This window comes from Nesoenas mayeri (assembly GCF_963082525.1).
Source record: "Nesoenas mayeri genome assembly, chromosome: 11".
In the NCBI taxonomy this organism is placed as follows: Eukaryota; Metazoa; Chordata; class Aves; order Columbiformes; family Columbidae; genus Nesoenas; species Nesoenas mayeri.
Window position 1 is genome coordinate 9,805,083 of NC_137563.1, and position 21,070 is coordinate 9,826,152.

Below are 21,070 nucleotides of genomic sequence, written 5' to 3' on the forward strand. Positions count from 1 at the left end.
ATTTTCTTTTTAATTTTAATAAGTTCAACATATTCTATCAGCTTATCAAAAAGGTAAAAAGATAAACTATTTGCAGGTTATAGGATTCTGAACCTGAAATTAAAAAGTGCCTATGGCAGAATGCCGGTGCCCATATAAAATTCCAGGGGTTCAAAGGACAGTTTATAGATATATATATACATATACACACACATAGATACAGATATACACACCTCAGTAAGAATTAGGCTAAAATTGCACCATGTCCTACATTCACCTTCCTATCTAAACTGGCAAGAACTTGATAAGGAAACCCCATTATTTTCTGCAAGGAAGATCTGGTCAAATTCAGGTATGTAAAATTCAAAGTATTTTACCAAGAATTTAAAGACAGCATTTTTTTTTCCAGAATGTGCATTATTGAAAGAAGACACATACATTCACATAGATGGATACAGAACTGCAAACATACACACAGATACATACACATAGTTTTGCATTGATCTAATCAGGAAGGAAAAATGAACAAAGAAAGAGGACAAGCTTCTCTCTAGTCTGTATCCCAACTCAGAGAATGATTATACCTCTTCAAAATAAATAATTGTTCAGGGGAAACACAAAACTAAAAGTCAAGCCTATCAGAGCCATTGACCACAAGTGCCACGCTGTATTCACTCAGGGTTAATGAAGATCAGTGTAATTTCCCAGCTGGAAGCCCATGCGATCTGCAAGAGAGTTGAAAAGCCAAAAGATCCTACAATATCAAAATCTTTCACTGTACACCAGCACTGTTGATTAGTAATGACTCCTTCCTGGGATGCACAAAAATCTTATTTTTGACTTCATCAGCCTATCCTTTTCTCAAAAGACACAAGGCCAGAGGCAAACTTTGTTCCCTGCAGTATCTGACTAAAAGTTTTGAACTGGCAGAAATATAAAGGACTTTATCAGTACTTTTTCCTATTTATTCTTCAGGCCACTGAAGCCAATTATCTCCCATGTTCCTCGATCATGAATGTCAGACACTTAACTATTGCAATGAAAGTCCATCATAAGCTTCTAGAAAGAGCTAGGAATGGGAAGTCCACTGCATTTCTGCCTTCTCCTTGTCTGTTTGGCAGGAAGAGTCTTCAAGAATTCCAACAAGTCACCAAGCCATGATCTTGCTTCTTTTCCTGGAAACCACATTGGCTTTCTTTGATCTTTTTTTATTACTTAGGCCTGTTTGTTCACCTCTACTCATCCAAACTTTCCCAAGAAATGAAGTTAAAAGAATTGTTCCGAATTTTTTGGACATTAAACAGAGAAATGTGAATTTGCTGATTTAGCAGGTGAATCCTTAGCTGAGCGTTATTTCCGTGCCAGATGTTCTAAGTTGAGGCCAGAAGATGACCCAACTTACCTTAAAGACATAAATTCTAACCAAATTATGAAGTTACCATCTTTAGCCACAGTCTCCTGCAGAGTAGAAGAACAGGCTGAGATGGCTGACGTGATTTCTGTTTTCTGCACTGTTGCCCTCCAGAGTTTGCTGTCGAGGAGCAGCTGATGCTGGCTTCATCTTCTTTCTCAACTTCCTATAATAGGTGCTTCTCTAAATGTCTTTTCCACTTTTACAAGCAACAACTACTGAAGGAAGTTTAGCTCCTCAATCACTCCCTTTTTATGATCTACCATCTAATAAACCACAGGATTCACAGTGTCAACATACAGAATCCTTGTCCAACAGCCAAATATAAAGGATTAAAAAGAGACTATGCTGAAATAGGTCGGAGTTTTATTTACATGTCATGATTTTTCAGGTTTCATTATTTTTTCCACTATGGGTAACTGAGCATTTGCACCACTTTAAATGGCCTTGTTGAGACCTCCAAGTAGGCGACATTTACCTACTTTTTCATTCACAACTGTAGCACAAAAGAGTCACAGCTGATCAGCCCATGGTCAGGGAACTATTAAATACAATTACATCACTTACACTTTGCTGCACTGTAACCATTACTCAAGCGCAGGACAGAACATCTGAAAATAAGACTGTGTTTTTAGATGCTTAAATACAGCTGTGACCACAGATCATCTTCGTCAGCCCCTCAATTTTGCTGAACTGTGCATACAGCGCAAATCCAACTATGAAGTGGGATTCCCCATAATATACTGATTTTGTCAAAGCGGAGATGTTTCTCTCTAACACATGATGCCAAAACATGGTCCGTGCATTCTCAGGTCAGCTCAAAATTTCATCACCTCTCCCACAGCACTTGCCATTAACATTTACAGCCATGAGCTGGATGTACTGGATCACAGCTGGAGCACAGTTCCTGCTGCATTTTCAGAGTGATGGTAAACACAGGGAAGATTTTTCAGTGGTGAAAAGGTTCTGTTACACACCCAATTCCTATTTGCATTATGTGTAGCACAATCACAACTGAAAGGCTTAGAACTTGTGCTGAGGTGGTAGAAGTGGGAGAACTGTTGAATAAAAAACAACAACATTCCAAGGATTTAAACTGACTTTAGTCTATTGAATGCACTTGGTGTAGCAAAATCCTTCCAGGACCAGATACTCTGCAAAATAGGCTAAGTATTATACTAGGTCATGTTACCAGATGGTTAACCAAAATTGAAAAAAAAGAAAAAAAAAATCAAATTAAAATCAGTGCAGGTCAAGCTTCCTTCTTGGGAATGGGGCAGGGGGGAATTTTATGCACACTTCCCAGTGCTGTTTTCTCAGTTATCACTAGTAAAAGATCATCTCTACGTTATTTAAAACTTGCTCTCAAAATTGCATTTAGTCTTGGCAGCTGTAAGGCAAAAGAAATGTAAAAGTACAGTAGGCAACTGTCCTTCATTTCCTTCCTTTACTCTTACATATCCTGTGTGCAACTGGAATGCTTCTATTTGATTATGCAGTGGAGCAAATGCTACAATGAATGCAATCATGCTGTATTACCCTACATGTCTGTAGCCTATTGCACAGCTATGTACAGATGTTTTTACATAGCTTGGTTTTTTAGCTACAGGGTCTATAAAACAAGAGAAACTATCTGAAATGTTTTCAAGTCAGCAAAGGATAAAGGCACTGTAAAGCAGTCAACTGGATAAAAGCCATCTATGTCTGACAGGAGAAGAAGAAAAACCTCAGAGGTTTCTCTATTCTAAATGTGTCAGCTTTCTTAAACAATACATGGCTGCAGTCTGCAGCAAACTGACCAGGCTGGGATGCGTAAACAGAGGTAAAAATAAAGACCCAGGCACTGGAAAAAAGAAACACAAACTTCTGGCCTGTTGAAGACTTGAATCATTATTTTACTGACCTGAAGAACTGGCTTCTGCCCAAAGAAGCTGAGCTTCCACTGGGAAGGGCTGGGAAGAGGTAGCATTGCCTCCAGCTGAGGGGCCTGCACTGAGACTCAGGAGCTGTGGCTTAGTCCCTAGTCAGCTCTGTCCTTTGGCGTGTCCCTTCCCACCTCTAGGTTCGTTTCCTCACGCGCTACCATGGGGACAACAGTTCTGATCTCCTTGGTAAAGTGCTATTTATAAATTCATTTCCATCTCCTCCCAAGAAATTATTTTTTTGCAAACACAATAAAAAGAAAACAAAAACAAACCACAACAACAAAACCTCAGTGTATTGTCTAATAGCACAGGTCTGTCAGGGAAGCACCATGAGTTAATGGGTAAGGGACTGGATAGGAAGTCAGGAAGTGAAAAAATCTGTTTGCTGCTCTTGGATAACAAACAATGAGCAAATGCTTTTCCCTGTCCACCTGAAATGAAAGTGTGTCATAGCAGAAAATCCACCTTTCTGCTGCAGAGAATCTTGGGTTGGCATTTCTAGCACAGATAACAATAGCAAGAGATGGGTTATTTAAAGCATACTGACAGCAGGTTTCACACTGCAGAAAACAAACACTATCTCTCTTTCCAAAGCCTGACATTATAAAAGAGAAAGAAGGAAGCAAGTTGAGCTAGGAGAGCAGAAGAAATGATTTTATTTATTTAACGTTCATTCTTGCGAGAACCCACTACAGAAACGGATCCTCAGCAAGGGAAAGTGATGGAGCTGTGGTGTGAAGCTGGTGAAGCAGTGCAGAAAGCACAGAAAATCTGCAGTCTGCAAGTCTCCTTTTATACGGATGAGGCGAGTGTCAACAGCAGAAACCCTATAAACCCCAAAAGCCAGAGATGGCCTGTCCACAGACCGAATATAATGAGATTGCTCTGCTCGTGTCTGCCTCAAAGGCTTCTCAGCTTCACATACACAGTAGCAAGGAGCAGTTCCAGAGCTTTTTTTGACAGTAGTTTGGCAGTGTGTTCTTAGCTGGACATCACTTGGGCTTCTGCCTTCAGCTTGTCTGTTTGCAAACACAATGGCCACTTTCAGAGATTTCTTTAAGTCACAATTAAACAGTATTTAGCCTAAGCAAAGCCTTGGTTCTTCTTAGGCAGTGTCCCACAGATCACCCCTAATCTAGAAAATAATCAAGGCAGAAAACTTTCTAGGAGATAAAACTATAATTCAGAAATTCTATCATAGTATATTCAGGTGAACCAAAAACATAAAAACTACCTGTTGTACAAAAGAAAAAGAAACATTAAAAGATTATGCTTCTGATTGTTTTTTACTCTATGCTAACAGGCAAATTTATTGAATTGCTTCTGAGGGTCACTATCGCATAAATTCATTTGGAACTGTTAGTACAAACAGTGATAATGAGTACTTTTCCCCACAATTATTGCACGTCAAAGCCCCAGATGTAGGAAGGGGGCGAGGGGTAAAAAGATGGGGAAAAGAACATCTTAGGCAGGTATCTGCCCTTTAAGCTAGGAGACTGAAATCCCCAGGTGCTTTGTGTACATGTCTATATAATTTCACACAGACATAAATGGCCCTGGAGTGGAATGCAGTACATGTTTGCACCCGTACCAGTCAAACTGTTCAGTGATTTAGTGCATGAAGTGAGTTATGACATGGGGCTGAAATGAAAGAATAAAGTCAGAGTATCAGAATAAATATCAACAAAGTGATGGCAAATATTTTCTCTCACAACATACTCCTTTCAATAAAGGCAACAGGAGCAGAGTTACACACCAATTCGAGACTCGGCTAGGATTTGGAATCCTAGATGCTGGATGGGAAAGTACCATAACACAATTATTGTAACCAGTGAGTTTTCTGAAGATATCTTTCATTCCAAGAGTAATCAGCACCCACCTTGTGCAATGATGAGATGTGATAGCCTGAAGGATTTTTACTCAGAAATACATTGCCTGGTAAATGAATACTATGGTTCCTTTCCACAGCATTTTTGACAGTTGTTCTCTTGTACTTATGAAAACACATTACTATGAACCATTAATAAAACCACAGGAGAAGGTGAAGTTTTCAAACTAAGATAAGCTTAACTGTCCTGCACCAACTTTGGGTGAGTCACAATGAGGAACATAAAAAAGCCTGACTGGAGGTTTTGAGTGAGCAACAAAAAAAAAAGCAAGAATTAAGATCAGCAAAGATACCTTAACAAACAAAAGCAGGGTGGTAAGCTGATGAGAAGACTTTGGACATGCTGCCTTACAGTTGACAAAGACTATGCATGTATTTCAGCAAGCCAGCTTAAATATCTATGAACATTAATTACCAATAGCAGATTGATGGTAGAGGCAATGAAAGGCCAGGTACAGAGCAGGAAGTGTGTTATTCCTCCCCGCTGACAGTGTTTAGCTCCAAATTACTAAGAATAAGCCAGTTCCAAACACACAACAGCACTGTGAGGCCTATTGTTTTATCTTATGGGATGGATGCTTACTAAGAAGACAGACAGACAGATAAATAATTGGAAAATAAAAGTGCTTGAAACACATTTGGGTGCTACAAAAGGAGAATGATGCATGGAGGAGAACTAATAAGGACTGCTGGAGTTTTAGGAAGAATAAAGTGTAGTAAACGTAGGGAAATTCCATGACCTCAGTGGGCGAGCCATGCGGTTAGCGTGATGGAAGACAGACCATCCAGGCCTCTCTGGGGAGAGCAGCCTCTTGGTGTCCAGGCCCAGCTGAACAAAGAGAAGATGCAGGAACAAAATTGAGCAAGAGCTTCTAAGAGCTCTGAACCACCACCACCATCAAATAGATCCTCAGCAAAAATGCAAGAGAAGGGAGTTCATTACATGAGCAACTGAGCGTCTGTGACACTGCAGAGCTAGGGACTGGAAACACAAGGAAGAAGGAACAATGACAAATGTACGGAAAAACTGTCACTAACCCTCCCTCCACTAAACGCTTTCATTTATTTTAATTATGTAAATCAATTCTTGCCCCAAAGACATGAAACAACAGAGAGAAGATGAAGAAAAGTTCAGGTAACTAGAAATTCAGTCAATAGCACTCTCAAATTAATAAATTTTAAGAACAGAACAGATTGATCAATCACCTATTTTCTACTTTGCAATGGGACCTGACAAGCTCCAAACTAAGGACAGTATCTTGTGTCTGGCTACTGTGCCTCTTCCATAAAGACATTCATTTTTCATCTAAGGAGACCAAGAATCCACCACTGCCTTTAGTATATGGAACGAATAAAGACAAACCTAAACAAGACTACTGAGTTGCAAAACAAACCCAAAGGCAAATGAAATTCAAATGCTCTACATTCTGTAACAATAAAAAGAGAAAATACATCTCTATGAAATAACATCAGTACTTCACTTACCCAACTACATTGCACACATTGTTGTTAAATACATCAACTTTTGATGTATTTATATGAAAACTTACAAATATGTAGTCTGGTAAAACTGGCATCCCCAGCTTTTTTATTTTTCACAGACTGGATGGAAGGGAATAGATTGTGTATATATAGCCTTTCTTTGTATTTTCTCTTTTACTTGCCTTTCCAAAAGTAGACCAGTCAGCTTCACTGTGGATTCTATTGGGTTTCATTTTCTGGTTCTCACAGACTACTGTTTCTTTGCAAGATTTTAAAATATTTCATTGATTTTGAATGCTCAAATAGACAGCTTAAACAGATATGTCAACTGATTTTCAGAAAATACAAAGCACCATTCTCGGGATATCAGGATTTCCGAAGATGTCTCAGGTACCCCAAACCAACTAGTTTCTCCGGAAGAAAACTCAGGCAGTTTTTTGACAGAAGCCCAGAGTAGGTTTGCATGTCTCAGATAACACATAAAAACAGGACCAGAATCCTGATCCCACTGAAATCACTAACACAACTCTCACTGAGTCCAGGGCAAGCAGGATTTTCCTCTGGTCTTTAGCTGTGAGCAGCTGTGAACATGTGAAGCAGCCTGGCTGAAGCCACGTCCCTGAAACAAGACAGAAGGAAAAGCGCCCGCAGGCCACTGAAGTGAGGAAGAGCAAGGGTTACGAGAGCAGGAATTCCTGATTATCTGAGTGGCTGGGCTCATCCTAGCGCTTCTATTAAGATTTATGCAATCTTACATTACACTCCCTTGGCACACAAACTTTTAGTGGGAATTTGGAAGAGGAGAGATTGCTAGCTGGTGAAAAGAAGTTGGAAGGCTGTTGTGGGTAGTAGTGTGGGACCTGAGAGATGGTAGCGATGAATATGCAGGAGCTCAGTTCTGCACTGTCTGGGCTGTATAGCCCAGTATTTATTCCCTAGCAACCAAAAGGCAAGGGAAGAAGCCTTCCTGCACTCTACCATGGCTCCCTTTGGGTTCATAAAACCGGCAACCTGATTCTCCATTGCCCTACGCAACTACAAGTGACATTAAAATCTGCAATGCTACAAAGTCCCTTTCACAAACACCAAATCAACCTGACAGTGTGTCTTTAAGGGACATTTTAACCTAGAGTATGTTCACTTCAATGCATTAAAGTGTGTTTGATTCTGGTCTGAAGGACAATCCCAGCAAGGTTTTTGCTAAAGCCAGCCACTGCTTCTCTAATGAATTGTTTTAAGCAGCAGGTATTTCTATTTATTCTGGCATCAAATAAAAACCCGCCCTGGAATATAAAGAAACATTCAACACGAACCACTATGGAAAATGTTTTTAATGTGAGAATTCCTTTTCTTTTCCACTCACAGCAAACAGCTAGTCTTTTCCTTTTCCTTGGGGATTCATTCTCTGTTGTGACACTGTTAGGGGACTGGAATCAATACTACAAAGGGAGGAAGATTTAAATGAATGGGACACAGAACAGCCAGGATCCATCAGAACTGTTACTTGTTGTAGTCAGGCCACCCAACTGCACAAGCAAACAGGCAAGGAAAAGGTAAAAAATGTGCAGTCCGTTATTCAGGCGTTTACACAGAATTAAAAGAGATCAAATCTACTTGGAGACATAGACCCAATATCTCATTTGCAAAAGCTGGGCATATTTTGAAACACTTTGCTACAATAAACTCATAAGAAAAAGCAGAGTATAGTTACAAAGGGAGGGAGAGTGGCTGCTAGCACCATAATATGCAGCTTTCAGTGACAGCACTTATCACCCATAGCCCTCTACATACTTTTAAAAGAAGGACTAAGATCTTAAAACATTGGTACAGCAGAACGATGTCATCTGTGCAGTCACCCAGCAGCGCAGGGGCAAACCCAAAACCCCATTCACGCATCAGCATTTGGAAGACTCAAGAAAAAAAGACACAAATTGTGGAAGGATTTATAATCTTCGGGATTCTCAGTAAGTTATCTTTGAGCTCTCTAATTAAAGCCAGCCAGCAGATGAGACGGTTTTTCACAAAACATTGATTCACTTGTGCAAACAGTCTGGAAAACTACGTTTCTCAATCACCTCTGCTCTGATGCTTGGTTTTCTCCAGGCAGCTCTTCCTTCAGCTAAACTTGCCCGTCTGCAGTACACGCACTATACTCTGCTTGCTTTTCCCTGACATCAAGCCACAGAAAAGCACATGTGACTGCAGCAGAGGTAAAGACATTTTTTAACCAGGGCAATTTAAGGATATTTAAGACACATTTCTCATTTTCCATTTCCCAATTCCACACTGCCTCCACTTTCATTATTATAGCTGAATACAGGGAAGCTTCAGCTTGAAACTGAGGTAACATGCGCACTGAGGAATCAAGGACAAGCTTTGCCTTGAAATATGCAGGATCATTCCTAACTAACCGTAAAGCTGCTTATTTGGCACTAACGGTGGAAATATTGAATGAAAGGGGCATTCTCGATCTGCTTATGTCACAGAAAGGTTGGATTCTGACAACGTGCAAGTCTCCAAGCTGCAGCCTGATATTAATAGTGAGACATTAAACTCCCAATTTGGCTGGCTTAGAGGCAGCTCAATTGGAACAAAGATTTTTCTGCAGGAAATGGCAGATCTGGTTAGATTCACATCACAGGAGATGAGCCTGAAGCAGCAGCAGCCTGCAAGCTTTTTGACTGTAGTGTGACAAGGCTGCGTCACACAAAGCGAATCTTCCATGCTCAAACTGCTGAGCAGATTGGAGGTCCCACCACTGAGGTTGCTGAAACACAATTGTTGCAAATGTGTTGTACACAAAAATATTGTTTTCCTTCTCCACACCTCTTTTTGAATCCATTCGTTCTTAGGGCTGACTTACACAACCAAGCAGGGCAATGAACATTAACAATCTATTTCTTAAACAAACGTGGTTCTGTTTCTTGATGCAGCCAGTGGGATATCACCCCACAAAGACATACCTACATATTTTCACCATTTCTGAGCTTGTTTCAGCCATTATGTAACCTTCCACACTGCCTTGGCAGCTAGACCAAGAAAATTGGAATGAAGTCCCCAGAGCAACTGGTTTCAGTGAGAGGCCCCTGCCAGAATACAAATACAAACCTCCTGCTGCTGTTTTCTCTCTGTGTCTGCATGGCAGGCAAGGATTCCAGACAGGTTTTTCAATACGGATCTTTTTGAGTACAAATGAACACCTCTTAGAAGCCATTTAAACTTCATAATCCCATTTCCGAAAAGCAGCTGGGCCTCAATACTTCCACCAGGGAAAGTTTTGCTTCTATATTTCTCACATTGTAAAGAAAATCAAGGCACTGTCACTAAAAAGCCCATTACCTAGAGCACTCGAGTGCTCTTATTTCAGTACACATCATCTAACAGATTCTTTATAGTCTGTTAAACATGACTAAGCAACACTAGATTCTGGACTTGTATTGCATCATCTACTCAAGGACATCACACTGCTTTATACAAGGACTTCTTAAGCCATGCAATCTCCTGTAGATTTTCACTCAAACTCCTCATTTCATAGAGGCAGACAGAAGCATTCAGACTGTAACTTGCCAAATGTCACACAATGAGTCAATGCCAGAGCTGGGAATCAGGAGTCTAGAGTCCAGATTCTCTGCCTTACAGAGAGCAGAAGCCTCAGTCTCCTAGTTTAGAAGAGTGCCTGCTCACCAGAAAGATGCTTCTTCCTTTATAGGATGGCAAATTCATCCATAAGCAGGTATAAAAACACATATGCCTCTGCTGAGATCATGTTGTTCATACATAAAAGCAAACTACAAGGCAAGAAATGAAAGCAAGTTGCTGTTCTAGAGAACGTTGGGGAGTTCTATGACCTCAGCATCACTGTCAAGACCAAATGCAATGTCACTCTTTGGACTAGCTTCTCACTTTCACAGGCTGCCTTGATGATTTGGAGAGGACTTTCACCTGATCAGTCTCCACAACACAGAGAGGGAAAGACCTGCAGGTAATATCAGAGCTCCCGCTGAAGGCACTTTCCCCCATGTTCTTTATCACCCACTATTGTCAGCACAGCACGCCCTAGTCTGTGAGTGTCTCTCTGAATTCTGGAGCGTAACATCAGCTGAAAAACAGCATCTACTCCAAGTTTACACAGCATGTAGGATAAGGGGCTGCTTGACATTAAGGCAAGTCTTAAAAATCATGCAGTCATCATAGAGAGGATGTTGAGCTACACCTCCAAACACTGCTGCTACTGTGGTGATTAAAAAAAAAATACCAGGAGGATACTGTGAAGGTTACCACTACCTACGTTGAATAAATAAATAGACAAAGTATTCAATGTGTAGGATGGAAGGACTCTGTGTATCCAGGGTTTGCATAAGATTAAAAGCGGTTAGGAAGTAGAAGGCAGAAAAGATTTAGCTTGGCTTTCCTACAATGAAGTATTCTCTGGTGTCTGAGCGCCTGTTTGATCTGGGAGTGTCACATCAGTTCTTACAATGAGAAATACTTTTATTAGTTATCAAATTCTTCATTTAGGTGAGAGAGCACTGAAAGGAACACTATGCAGACACACCAAAAGACAGCTTCTTAATCTCCAATTATCTAATTCTACACCTGCTCCAAAGAAGTAGAAATACTTAAGATTACTTCCAGAACACAGAGACCTCCAGTGCTTAGAAGTGGTTGATATTTAACAGCTTATTTATAGTTAATACGCTGCTCAACTAATCCATATTTGCACCACAGAGGTATACAGAACAGCAAAAGCAATGTTACAGCAAACCAAAGAATGAAAGATTGCCCAGAAAACTCCTCTTGGCAAAGAGTTGGCTATCAAAATACTCTCCCCTACTTCTTTGACTTACCCACAGTGTCACAAGGCTCGTCTTTGTGTACGCAGAAATCTGTCCTAGAAAGAAAAACAGAACAGAAGTGAAATGTATCCTGTGCCTCCAGACTGCAGGCTAGGAAAAAGCAGTGATGCATGACTCACATATCACGGGTGTTGAGCTTTAGGGTTTTTTTTTTTAAACTGCTGTGCAGTCTACACCATGACAACACAGATAACAGCATTGATTGCTACTCCAGGCTTACAAGCAATTGTGTGAATCAGCTCCATATACTACAGTCAAAATTAAGAGATTTAAGATTTAGCATGTAAAAGAGTACTGCCCCACTCTATCATGTCAGACTTCAGCAACTGGATTAAACTGGAACATCATCTTTTCACAAGAGAACTGTAACAAAAAGGAGCAGTCAGCCCATGATGCAACAGCACCATCGAAAGTGAGAGGAGGAGGTAATGTGGGGACACTGCCTGGAGACGCAGAACTGATCATGTACACTCAAATTCTCAGTTCTTCCATTTTTTTGTTCTTCCACTGGAATAGAAAAGGACAAGAAAGAAGCAAGACTAAACAGAGAAAGGCAGATGTTGACATGGAAGTAGAATGTCAGCATTTGCCAGGTAACTGCATGGTGAATTGGCTTCAGCTAAACTTACTACAATCAGATTTGCTATTTTATTATTTGAATCCAACACAGAGAGCCTCAAGAGACTTCATTTGGTCTCTCTCCTCCACATCTCATCAAGGCAAGAATAGATAATACATATTCCACTGGCACCCACAAATCAAGGAGGGATCCACAGAGCTGGATTAAACAGGCACAGACTAAAAAGCCTTGAAGTTCACATCTAAGTGATGTGAGAAGATTTGTAAATTAGATTCCTCATGACAGAAAAACAAGTATGGAAAGAAAAGCTTTTTTATAACTGCATTAATGGTTTGAATACATTTCAATAAGCACTTAAACCTAAACTTCAGGAGCCATCCTCAGCAGACCTGCTTTGCAGTGCTGTCTGCCATGAAGAGGAATAGGAAAAAAAGCATCACATGTGCTAAACCATTGCAGAAGTTCCTTAACCCAAGGGGAGCCGAGGAACCATAATCTCTATCATTATGGCTGTCCTCACCCTGTGGGGAGGCTAGTGAGGGAATCGTATTAATACATTTGGAGTGTGTCATTCAAAATGCCTGAGTCCCTGATGGGATTTTAAGAGCTTGGCAGGAGGAAGATTAAAATTACTTAAAGAAAGATAACTACTTAAAAAAAATACTTAGAGAAAGATTAAAAATACTTTTTTCTTGAAGAAAAATATGAAATTAGGGTTTATAGAAGAGGAGATTTAAGGCCCAGGACTGTGGCTGATGAACCCAAACCCTTCACACCAAACTCCCTTGAAAGTCACAAATCAAGCTGTCAGGGACTTGGAAGGAAAAGAAACAACAGCTATTACCAACCCTTGTTAAGCAGACATTGAAAACTAACCATGCTTCAATGCAGAAAAAACACAACAACCAAAGTGTTAAAAAATCAGATAGAAACAAAACAAAATCAGAAGCTACGACCACACACCAGCCCCAGCTTTCATTTTTCACCGCAGCCTTACTGTGTCTCGACACCTTGGCATTCCAGCCTTTCCAAAGAAGACTAATGACTGTCTCCTGACGGAGCTGGCACAAGCGCGCCTGTTGAGTTCCCAGAGCCAGCTCGACAGAGGTTTATTTAAGGACTTATTATGTTATATAAACTGGTAAATCAAACAGATGCTTTTCTTGTGACAACAGATAGCTGAACTATTAGTAGATGGCAGGAGGCCATTGCTAGAAAAGCATCTCTCTTCAGGGGCTGGCCAGCTCTGCAAATAAAGCAAATTTGCTCCTTGTGCTCTGTGTTCCGCACCAAAAGGCGCCTGACGCTTTCAGGCAGGTCCCTGGAGAAATTGCCACCATGCCATAAAGTGAGAGGTCTTGTAGAATAAATGATCCAGCATAACTTGCAGACTCTCCTATAGAGGCCGAACAATCCTGGTCTGTAAAGAGAGTGCTGGGATGCTGTCTGCTCAGGGAAGGATTTGAAACAGGTCAGCAAGAAGAAGGGAACGTAGCTGCTCAGTTCACCGCATGTGGGCCTGCAAGTATGAAACCTCCTCAGCCCATCCTTTAAAGTGCCATAAACACAAGTCCAAGAGACATCATCCTTCTGTTCAAAGATCTGCTACCAAAATGCTAGGCTTGAAGTCATCCAGACCTATTGTAAACGTTTTACCCCAAAACTCTGTGGACAAACAGAAAAGCACATCCAAACCTGAGCCTGGTGGGTCTCAGTCTTCTTCCAAACACAAGCAGCCACCTGACACGGTTTAACCCAAGCTGGCAATACAACCACCATAGCCACTCTCTCACCTGCTTCCCTTCCCTCCGCAATAGCGGAGAGAATCAAAAGGGAAGGGAGAAACTTGGATTGAGATAAGCACAGTTTGATAAAATAACAAAACACTAATACACTACTAGTAAATATATATATATAAAAAACAGAAATAAAAGATACCCAAGGCAATTCCTCACGAAACTCTGTCCACACTAAGCAGCCAGTCCCAGAAAGCGGCATCCTGGTCCCAAACAGAGAAAAAGAGGAAAAACGCAGAAAGGCTCAGAGGCCTTTGCAAAACGGCAAAAAGGCCGAACTAAATATCCCGAACCAAAACTCCCCGAGCTCTAGTCAAAAAGAGCGAAGAAAAAAAAACATACACAAGAAAAAACACCCAAGAGCTAGAGCCAGCATGCCCGAGAGAGAGAGAGCAGAAGATGCACCCCGCCCCTTAAATATGAAGCATGACACTAATGGGATGGAATACTATTATTGATCAGTCTGGACGTCAGTCAAGCTCTGCCCCACCTGTGCCCCCCTTCCTCGATGCCTCACACCTGTGAGCAGAGCACTCAGAATGTCCTTGGTTCTCAGACCAGAGCAATTAAAAACATTAACTCTGTGCTGGGGTGTTCTCTCTTGTTCTCAAACTAAGTCCAAATAATGACCGTGATAGCTATAAAAAAGAAAGGTTTCTAGCTGCATGAAGAAAATTAACTCATTTTTAGTCAAACCAGCACACCACCCCGTCACAAAACCCACATACTGAAACTCCTACAGTCCTTTCCTGGCAACCACAGGGGAGCAAAAGACTGAAAAGCCGTTAAGGAAGATCTGCCTCACCTGTGGATCAGTCACATCTGTAACTAAGGTGGCCCTGAAACTGATCTGCTTTTAAAAAGGTTTCAGTCACAGGTGTCTCTCTCAAGCATTTTTGAGCCTGACTGCATCTATTTTTTTTAAGTGAGAGCTTGACATGAACGATACTATAATGATGCCACAAAGATATAAAAAAGATATATTCATTGCATGTGCAGAGGTCTCTTATCACAGAGACATAGTTTTGTTAGCAGAATCTTTTATGGAGCTACACTGGAATAAAATTCTTGGTCCAGGAGCTGCAGTTCAAATCCAAGACCCGACCTTATCACACTAAGTCTTGGGTATTATACTGAAATCACACGCTGTAGCTGTGAAGCAAATTTACTCTGCACTTTTAGCCACTAACTGAATCAACAGGACATGTTCTCATCTTCTAGGGACCTGTGAAATTCTCAGTCATTATCACTTGTGGTACTGTACAGAATGTTTCCATTATCAGACTTAATTCTAAATGACAAGAAGTCAGTTGGTTTTTTCAATAAAAATAGCCAGAAAATAAATGCTCAGAACTCCTCCTACAGTCACTCTTCCATCTGGCTCACATGAACTGGAAAAAAATACCTAACTGTGCTAAGCTAAATTCTGCAATTCAAGTTCTTCCTGTAAGAAAGAAGGACAGTAGTTGAACTGTGCAACATGAATAAGAAGTATTCTGTTTAACGGCCACTTCCCAGCATCCTTCAAATGACATCTTTTGATCAGTTTAACCCACAGGGTCATAAAGCTAAAGGACAGAGGAAACTGTATGGTGAAAAACCTGCCAAAAAAAACTTTGCACATCCATATATATATTTAGTAGCACTACATGCCCAGTTTCCGCGATGCATGTTGAATTGCCTCATTTGGGAAGGCAAAGGGCTGGAGAAATGTGGAAGGGAAACTCAGGCTGCAAATGGAATAACTATACCAGTATGTCAGGAAAAAAAAAACCACAACAAGTCTTTGCTTAATGACAGCTCTGAATTCTGTTCCTATCAGTGTTGTGTCATTCTCTGCTCTGCTATCACATCACCTGTAGTCTACCAAGTGACCCAAACGCCAGGAGGTGGGAGGACATCAGAATGTCTGAAGATATCCTAGGGAATGCAAAAGACAGAAGATCAAGAGGGAGACGTGTTTCAAATGAGACATGCTTCTAAGATCACCAAGATACAGATTCTGCAGACAGAAGTTATTCTGCTCAGCTGCCCGTTAAAATATGAAGTACATTATCCATAGATAGCAGAGATCTGAATTTCTGCAAGTTCAAAACCAGAATTTGAACAAGAAAAATCTGATGATTAACAGAGACTACAACACTATACTCAGACCTTCAGGGCTATAGCAGATTATTCCCACTGTCTCATTTATTTACTGAGATGGGCAATGGTACATCTTATTTCACAGGCATAATATGTGTCTTATCTGGAACTCAATCAGGTGGATACTATTCAAACCCCACAGATGGGATATTTGCCACCTAGGTCATCTACTTTTGCATAAAAATGAATATATGGCAAACATCAGTTAGAGGTAAAGTTTGGAAAAGCAAGCGTGCCTTGGTGTTTCATATGAACACAGCTAGATTGGAACCAGAGGGATTACTTCAGAGGTTGACCCCAAAGAATCTGTTTCTAGTCCTAAAGCAGCTGCAGCTGCTGAAAATTCAGCTTCTGCTTTTTCTGGCGCTATCGTTTGTGCTGGACATGCTGTTGCTCCCATATCCTCTACCACTGGCCCATCTGTACAGTCTGGGGAGGGTCCAGGGACACACACAAACACACACACACTTCCGAAGCCAAGAGTAGAAAACCTCATTTCCCTGATGCAGGAGTCAGACTGCCAGGCCAGAATTCTTCCAAGCAATGCGGCATCTTCTGTGCAGCAGGAGCAGGATGGGTTAAGGATGACAAGACACAGCAAGAAGGAATGAAAAAGACTGCAAGTACACACTGCTGGCCTATCAAACAAGAAAAATGCTGCTCTTCTGCACAGCAATGTGCTCCCTGGCCTGAACTTTCTCACAAAATCTGAATCTGGTCTCTAACCCAAGTGAAACTGTACTTCTCCAGCTATTTCAGCTGCAAAACCCTGCAAATTTATTGAAAAATTCTTCCTACAAACTCTTCCTGCAATTCCTCCTCAGATGGCTGAGTTCAACTCAGCCTGACATTATGCATTTAATTTTATAAACTGCAGAGAGCCTGCACAGATGAAATGTTCTGCTCATTCCCCTTGTTCCATGGTTAGAGCCCATCAGAAGAGATTCTGTATGCCTCGCTTGTCATGCAGGACAACTGGATGCCCAGATGAGTTTAACAAAAATGTTAGTTATTTATTTAGGCCCTGATCCAATGAAGCACATGCTTAACTATAACCAGGATGTGCAGCCCATTGACTTCAAAGGAACTATTCACCCTGTCTAAACCGTTAAGTATCTGCTTAAGTGCTTGGTTGGACTACACTGAATACAGAGAAGAGAGAAGGATTTGGGGGAATTGCACGCATGTCTGCGAAGGTGCATTCTTAGGAACTTTGCTGGCCCCATGCCCTGCTCACTGACTGTTTGACTGAATGCTCACCAAAATCCCACGGATAGCTTGCAATGTGACTGTTAAGACAAGAGATTATTATGATCAGAATGGCAGTTTACGCAAAAACATGTATTTCTACTTGCATTGTTGGCAGAGAAAAAAAGGTGAAAGAAGTGAATTATATTGAACTGCAGTACAGACATTTCCTGTCTCAAACTGGAGAGGAAGGGGGTAGGAAATAGTGTTTTTCTAGCACACAGAGTATTCTTCTTACACTATATTTCTATGCTCACTTTAATGATTCAGAGATTATTCCTACAATGACGCATTCTTCATTTACACCTTAAAGTATTAAATCCACTTAAAAGACTGTGGATATGCTACTCAGAATTTATGGTGATTATGAGGAACTTGGGACTTGCGTTGTATTGTGAGGCTGAGCTCCGGTAGTGAAGTTAAAAAGACTACAGGATAGTGGGGACAATTGCCCTTTTGCTTTTTTTATCTGGACCATACTCTGATGTGTTCAATACATCAATAGTTACAGAGCTGTGAGCTGCAAGGAATTTTGCTCAAATATTCACACACAGATTATTTCACATCTGAAATAGATGCATTGGTTTTCAAACATACAAACAAATTAAGAATGACAGCCCTCCTCTATCTCAGCTGTGATACGGGAGAAGTGTTAAAGTGGGGCAAAGAGAGAAAATTAATTTAGTTTATTGTATTCATCTCTCATTTTCTTTAGGAGATAACTCCCTCACCACCTCCCCACAACTGACACACTGTCTCCTCTGCAGGCACCAACCGTCTTTCCTCTCAGACCATTCAGCTGATTCATACCTAATTACAGTCAGAGCACTTGTTCTCAGCTGTGTTCTCACCTCCACAGCTTCTTTCTTCTAGGAAGAAGAGCTTATGCTCCAAAACCTCACCTGTTTTGTCCACTTATACCAGCTGGTGTGAGGAAAATCATCACCTGTGCTAGAGCCATGTTTTGCCCTACCACAACACTCTGGTTCAAGAGGAGAGATGCTTTTGCACAACCTTGTTAATTACACACAGAAACAAGACAAATAACTTTCATCTGAGCCATTCAAATGGCATCTAGATAGCAAATATATCAGCAGAAGCGGATCTTTTTCTTGGATTACTGCTGAACCAGATAACCCCATCATTGACTATGGGCCATTATTGGTTGAAGTACAGTGATAAACCAGACCTCACTATACCTGGTTACAAAAACAGCAGCATCCACAGGAGGGGTGTCATCCCTTGCGCCAGGTACCTGGTTATTGCCAAGGTATTTTGCCCCACCATATTCTTCATTTTGCCATTGACAAAAGCTCTCCAGAGATCTCTCTCCATGATGCCCAATAGATAACTTTGCCTTTTGGGAAAAAAAAAAGAGATGCAAAAGTATCAGTCATAGTCTTTACATAAAGCGTTAGACCTCCGATAAATAATCAGAGGCTCAAAGATACCGATGCAACAGAACAAAATGTGCAAAACCAGCTTCATCTGAGCAGGTCAACTGTGGGCTTTGGAATCCACAGTGAAATGTGTCATTCGATCTACAGAACAAATTCCATCAGCTGGCAGCACTCATAAGCTAATATATCACAATATTCAAATATTTTATAAGTCTGGAAGTTATTTATTTGATACCAGAGCCATATGATTTTAGTCTTAGTAACAATTAACTCCTGAAACTGATTTGCAACTATAAGCAGACAAATATTTACCAGGGAGGATAAAAAAAAAGGATGGCAGCTTCTTTCAATCCCACAGCTCCCTATATTTCCCACCTCTCATACTGCCTGGTGAAGCGTGGCAGGTATTATTCACAATTTGTGATTGCGTGGCCTGACATGCCCCACATCCCCCTCTCGCACAGGGATGCTGCTCTGCATGAGAAACCACCACAGTGCAATTATGGCAGCAAGGCCAAAATGAGTCAGAACTCACAGGACGGCTCCGAAGCAGGACAAGTTTGGTGACTCGAATGTTGACTTTAATTCCGAGACTTTGATGTTGAAACATGTTGTATACCTGTCAAAATGCAAAGAAAACATCCACAGTATATCAGTAACAATGTCAAGACCTAGTAATAGCTGAAGGAACTAATTGTGACTAAAGTTAGACATTTGGCCTTCAAAAAACTGACCCAACCAAACCCAAATGAGTTGTGTTACTGCCTTCAATAAAATGAAGAATTTTTACGAGCTACTGTGTTCTACCATTCTAACAGTTCCACATACTACATTGTAGCTAAAGCACTTGCAAACCCACAGTAGGTTTGCTCCTACCATACTACACTGGGCTTCACCACCTGATCAATTTGTCACAGACTAATCTGAGCAAGATTCAGCATTCAGGGACAAAAAACATTTGAAAAAAAGCAGCTAGTTGCAGAAAGAAAAATACTTTTAAATGGAATAAACAAGAGAAAGGAGCAACAAAGGAGAGGAATGTTCCAAAGGAACACTGAACATAAACCGAAGTCTCAGGAACATGGACAGACGTTATGAAGCATCCAACTAACGTGGATCTTCAGCATTTAAACATCAGAGATATCTGAATGCAAGACGAAATAATGGTGTGTTTTAGACTTCAGGAAATAGAATGGAAAAGCAATTTCCCTCTGTTATTTTCATATCTTATATAAGAGAATAGTAATAAGGCTGCACATAATGACACAAGCCTCAGAAATACAAAAATAGCACCGGAAACTACCTTAGTACTTTCTCCAGATTTTGCATTCCAGCTCAGATACTTCACCTCATTTTTATACGTTAGAACATAAGATCTTAATTGATGCCAGAATTTTATTCCACTCATTTCTCTGTGTACAAATGCTTTAACTGAATTATATTAAAAAGGTGAGGGAGGGGTTTCTTTTAAGAAGGTGTAAAATACTGCATAATAACATTTGGATGAGTAGTGTATTCCCTATTCAGTCAAAAAAATAAAACCAAGACCACTGAAGAAAGACTCTTGACTAATGGGAGGCAGGATTTGGCCTCAGGTAAGCTATATTCCTTACTCACATCTCATTTGACTGGGAATATCACAGGCTCAGTTAACCTCCTACAACAAACCCCAGACACGAACACATTTTGGATATTATGTTTTCAACGCTTGGTATTTTTCCTATTTGTGCAAATACTCAGGAATGTGCTCAGTGTAAGAGCGTTCTTAAAGCTCTTCAGTGTTTGGGGTTGGACTTAAGCACACACATAAATGTTTCCTATAATTTAGGCGCAGATTGCAAGACAGACGCTACTCAGTATTTGACCCACTGACCTTCAGTATGAGCACAATAAGCCATTTATCTTCCCTGTGGCTGCTATACAAATGCATACAAGCGCTCATACTATTTGCTTAGCTCAGGGGTGTGTTGGCGGAGTCATTACAGCCTCTCACTATAGACCTGAGGGGATAAACTTGACACTTGCAGAGAAGGGCTCTGACAGTTGACCTGTGTGCAAAAAGAGACCTGGACATTCAGCAGGGAAGGTCAATGGGGTATCATGCTGATCAAGTCAGTCTCTCACAGACCACTACAGAGGCTAACAAACATCTGCCGGTGATGGACGCCTTTGATTTCCCCAGCTCACTGCTAGTTCTGGCCGTCCCATAAAGTTTCTGCTCATAAAATGACAGTACAGCGGACACGTTCTTATCACTACGCCTAACAGATAGTGGTCCTTGCCCTTCCATCAGAGCAGACAAGCTGCCTCCAGAGCCAGCACAGAGAGGTCCAAACATCACCGACTTCAAAAGGTGGTTC

The 21,070-nt window shown here is 40.9% G+C and overlaps 1 protein-coding gene across 1 annotated transcript in view; it reads right to left on the bottom strand.

Annotated features, from left to right (window-relative positions):
* Positions 1-21,070, bottom strand: part of ADAMTS17 (ADAM metallopeptidase with thrombospondin type 1 motif 17) — a gene marked incomplete at its 5' end in the record, with an annotated part of 173,454 nt that overhangs the window by 117,623 nt on the left and 34,761 nt on the right. The window contains 3 exons of the mRNA XM_080350967.1: positions 11,533-11,576; positions 18,510-18,667; positions 19,246-19,329. Of these exons, the coding sequence (XP_080207093.1) occupies positions 11,533-11,576; positions 18,510-18,667; positions 19,246-19,329 (286 nt within the window). The remainder of the gene's footprint in view (positions 1-11,532; positions 11,577-18,509; positions 18,668-19,245; positions 19,330-21,070) is intronic.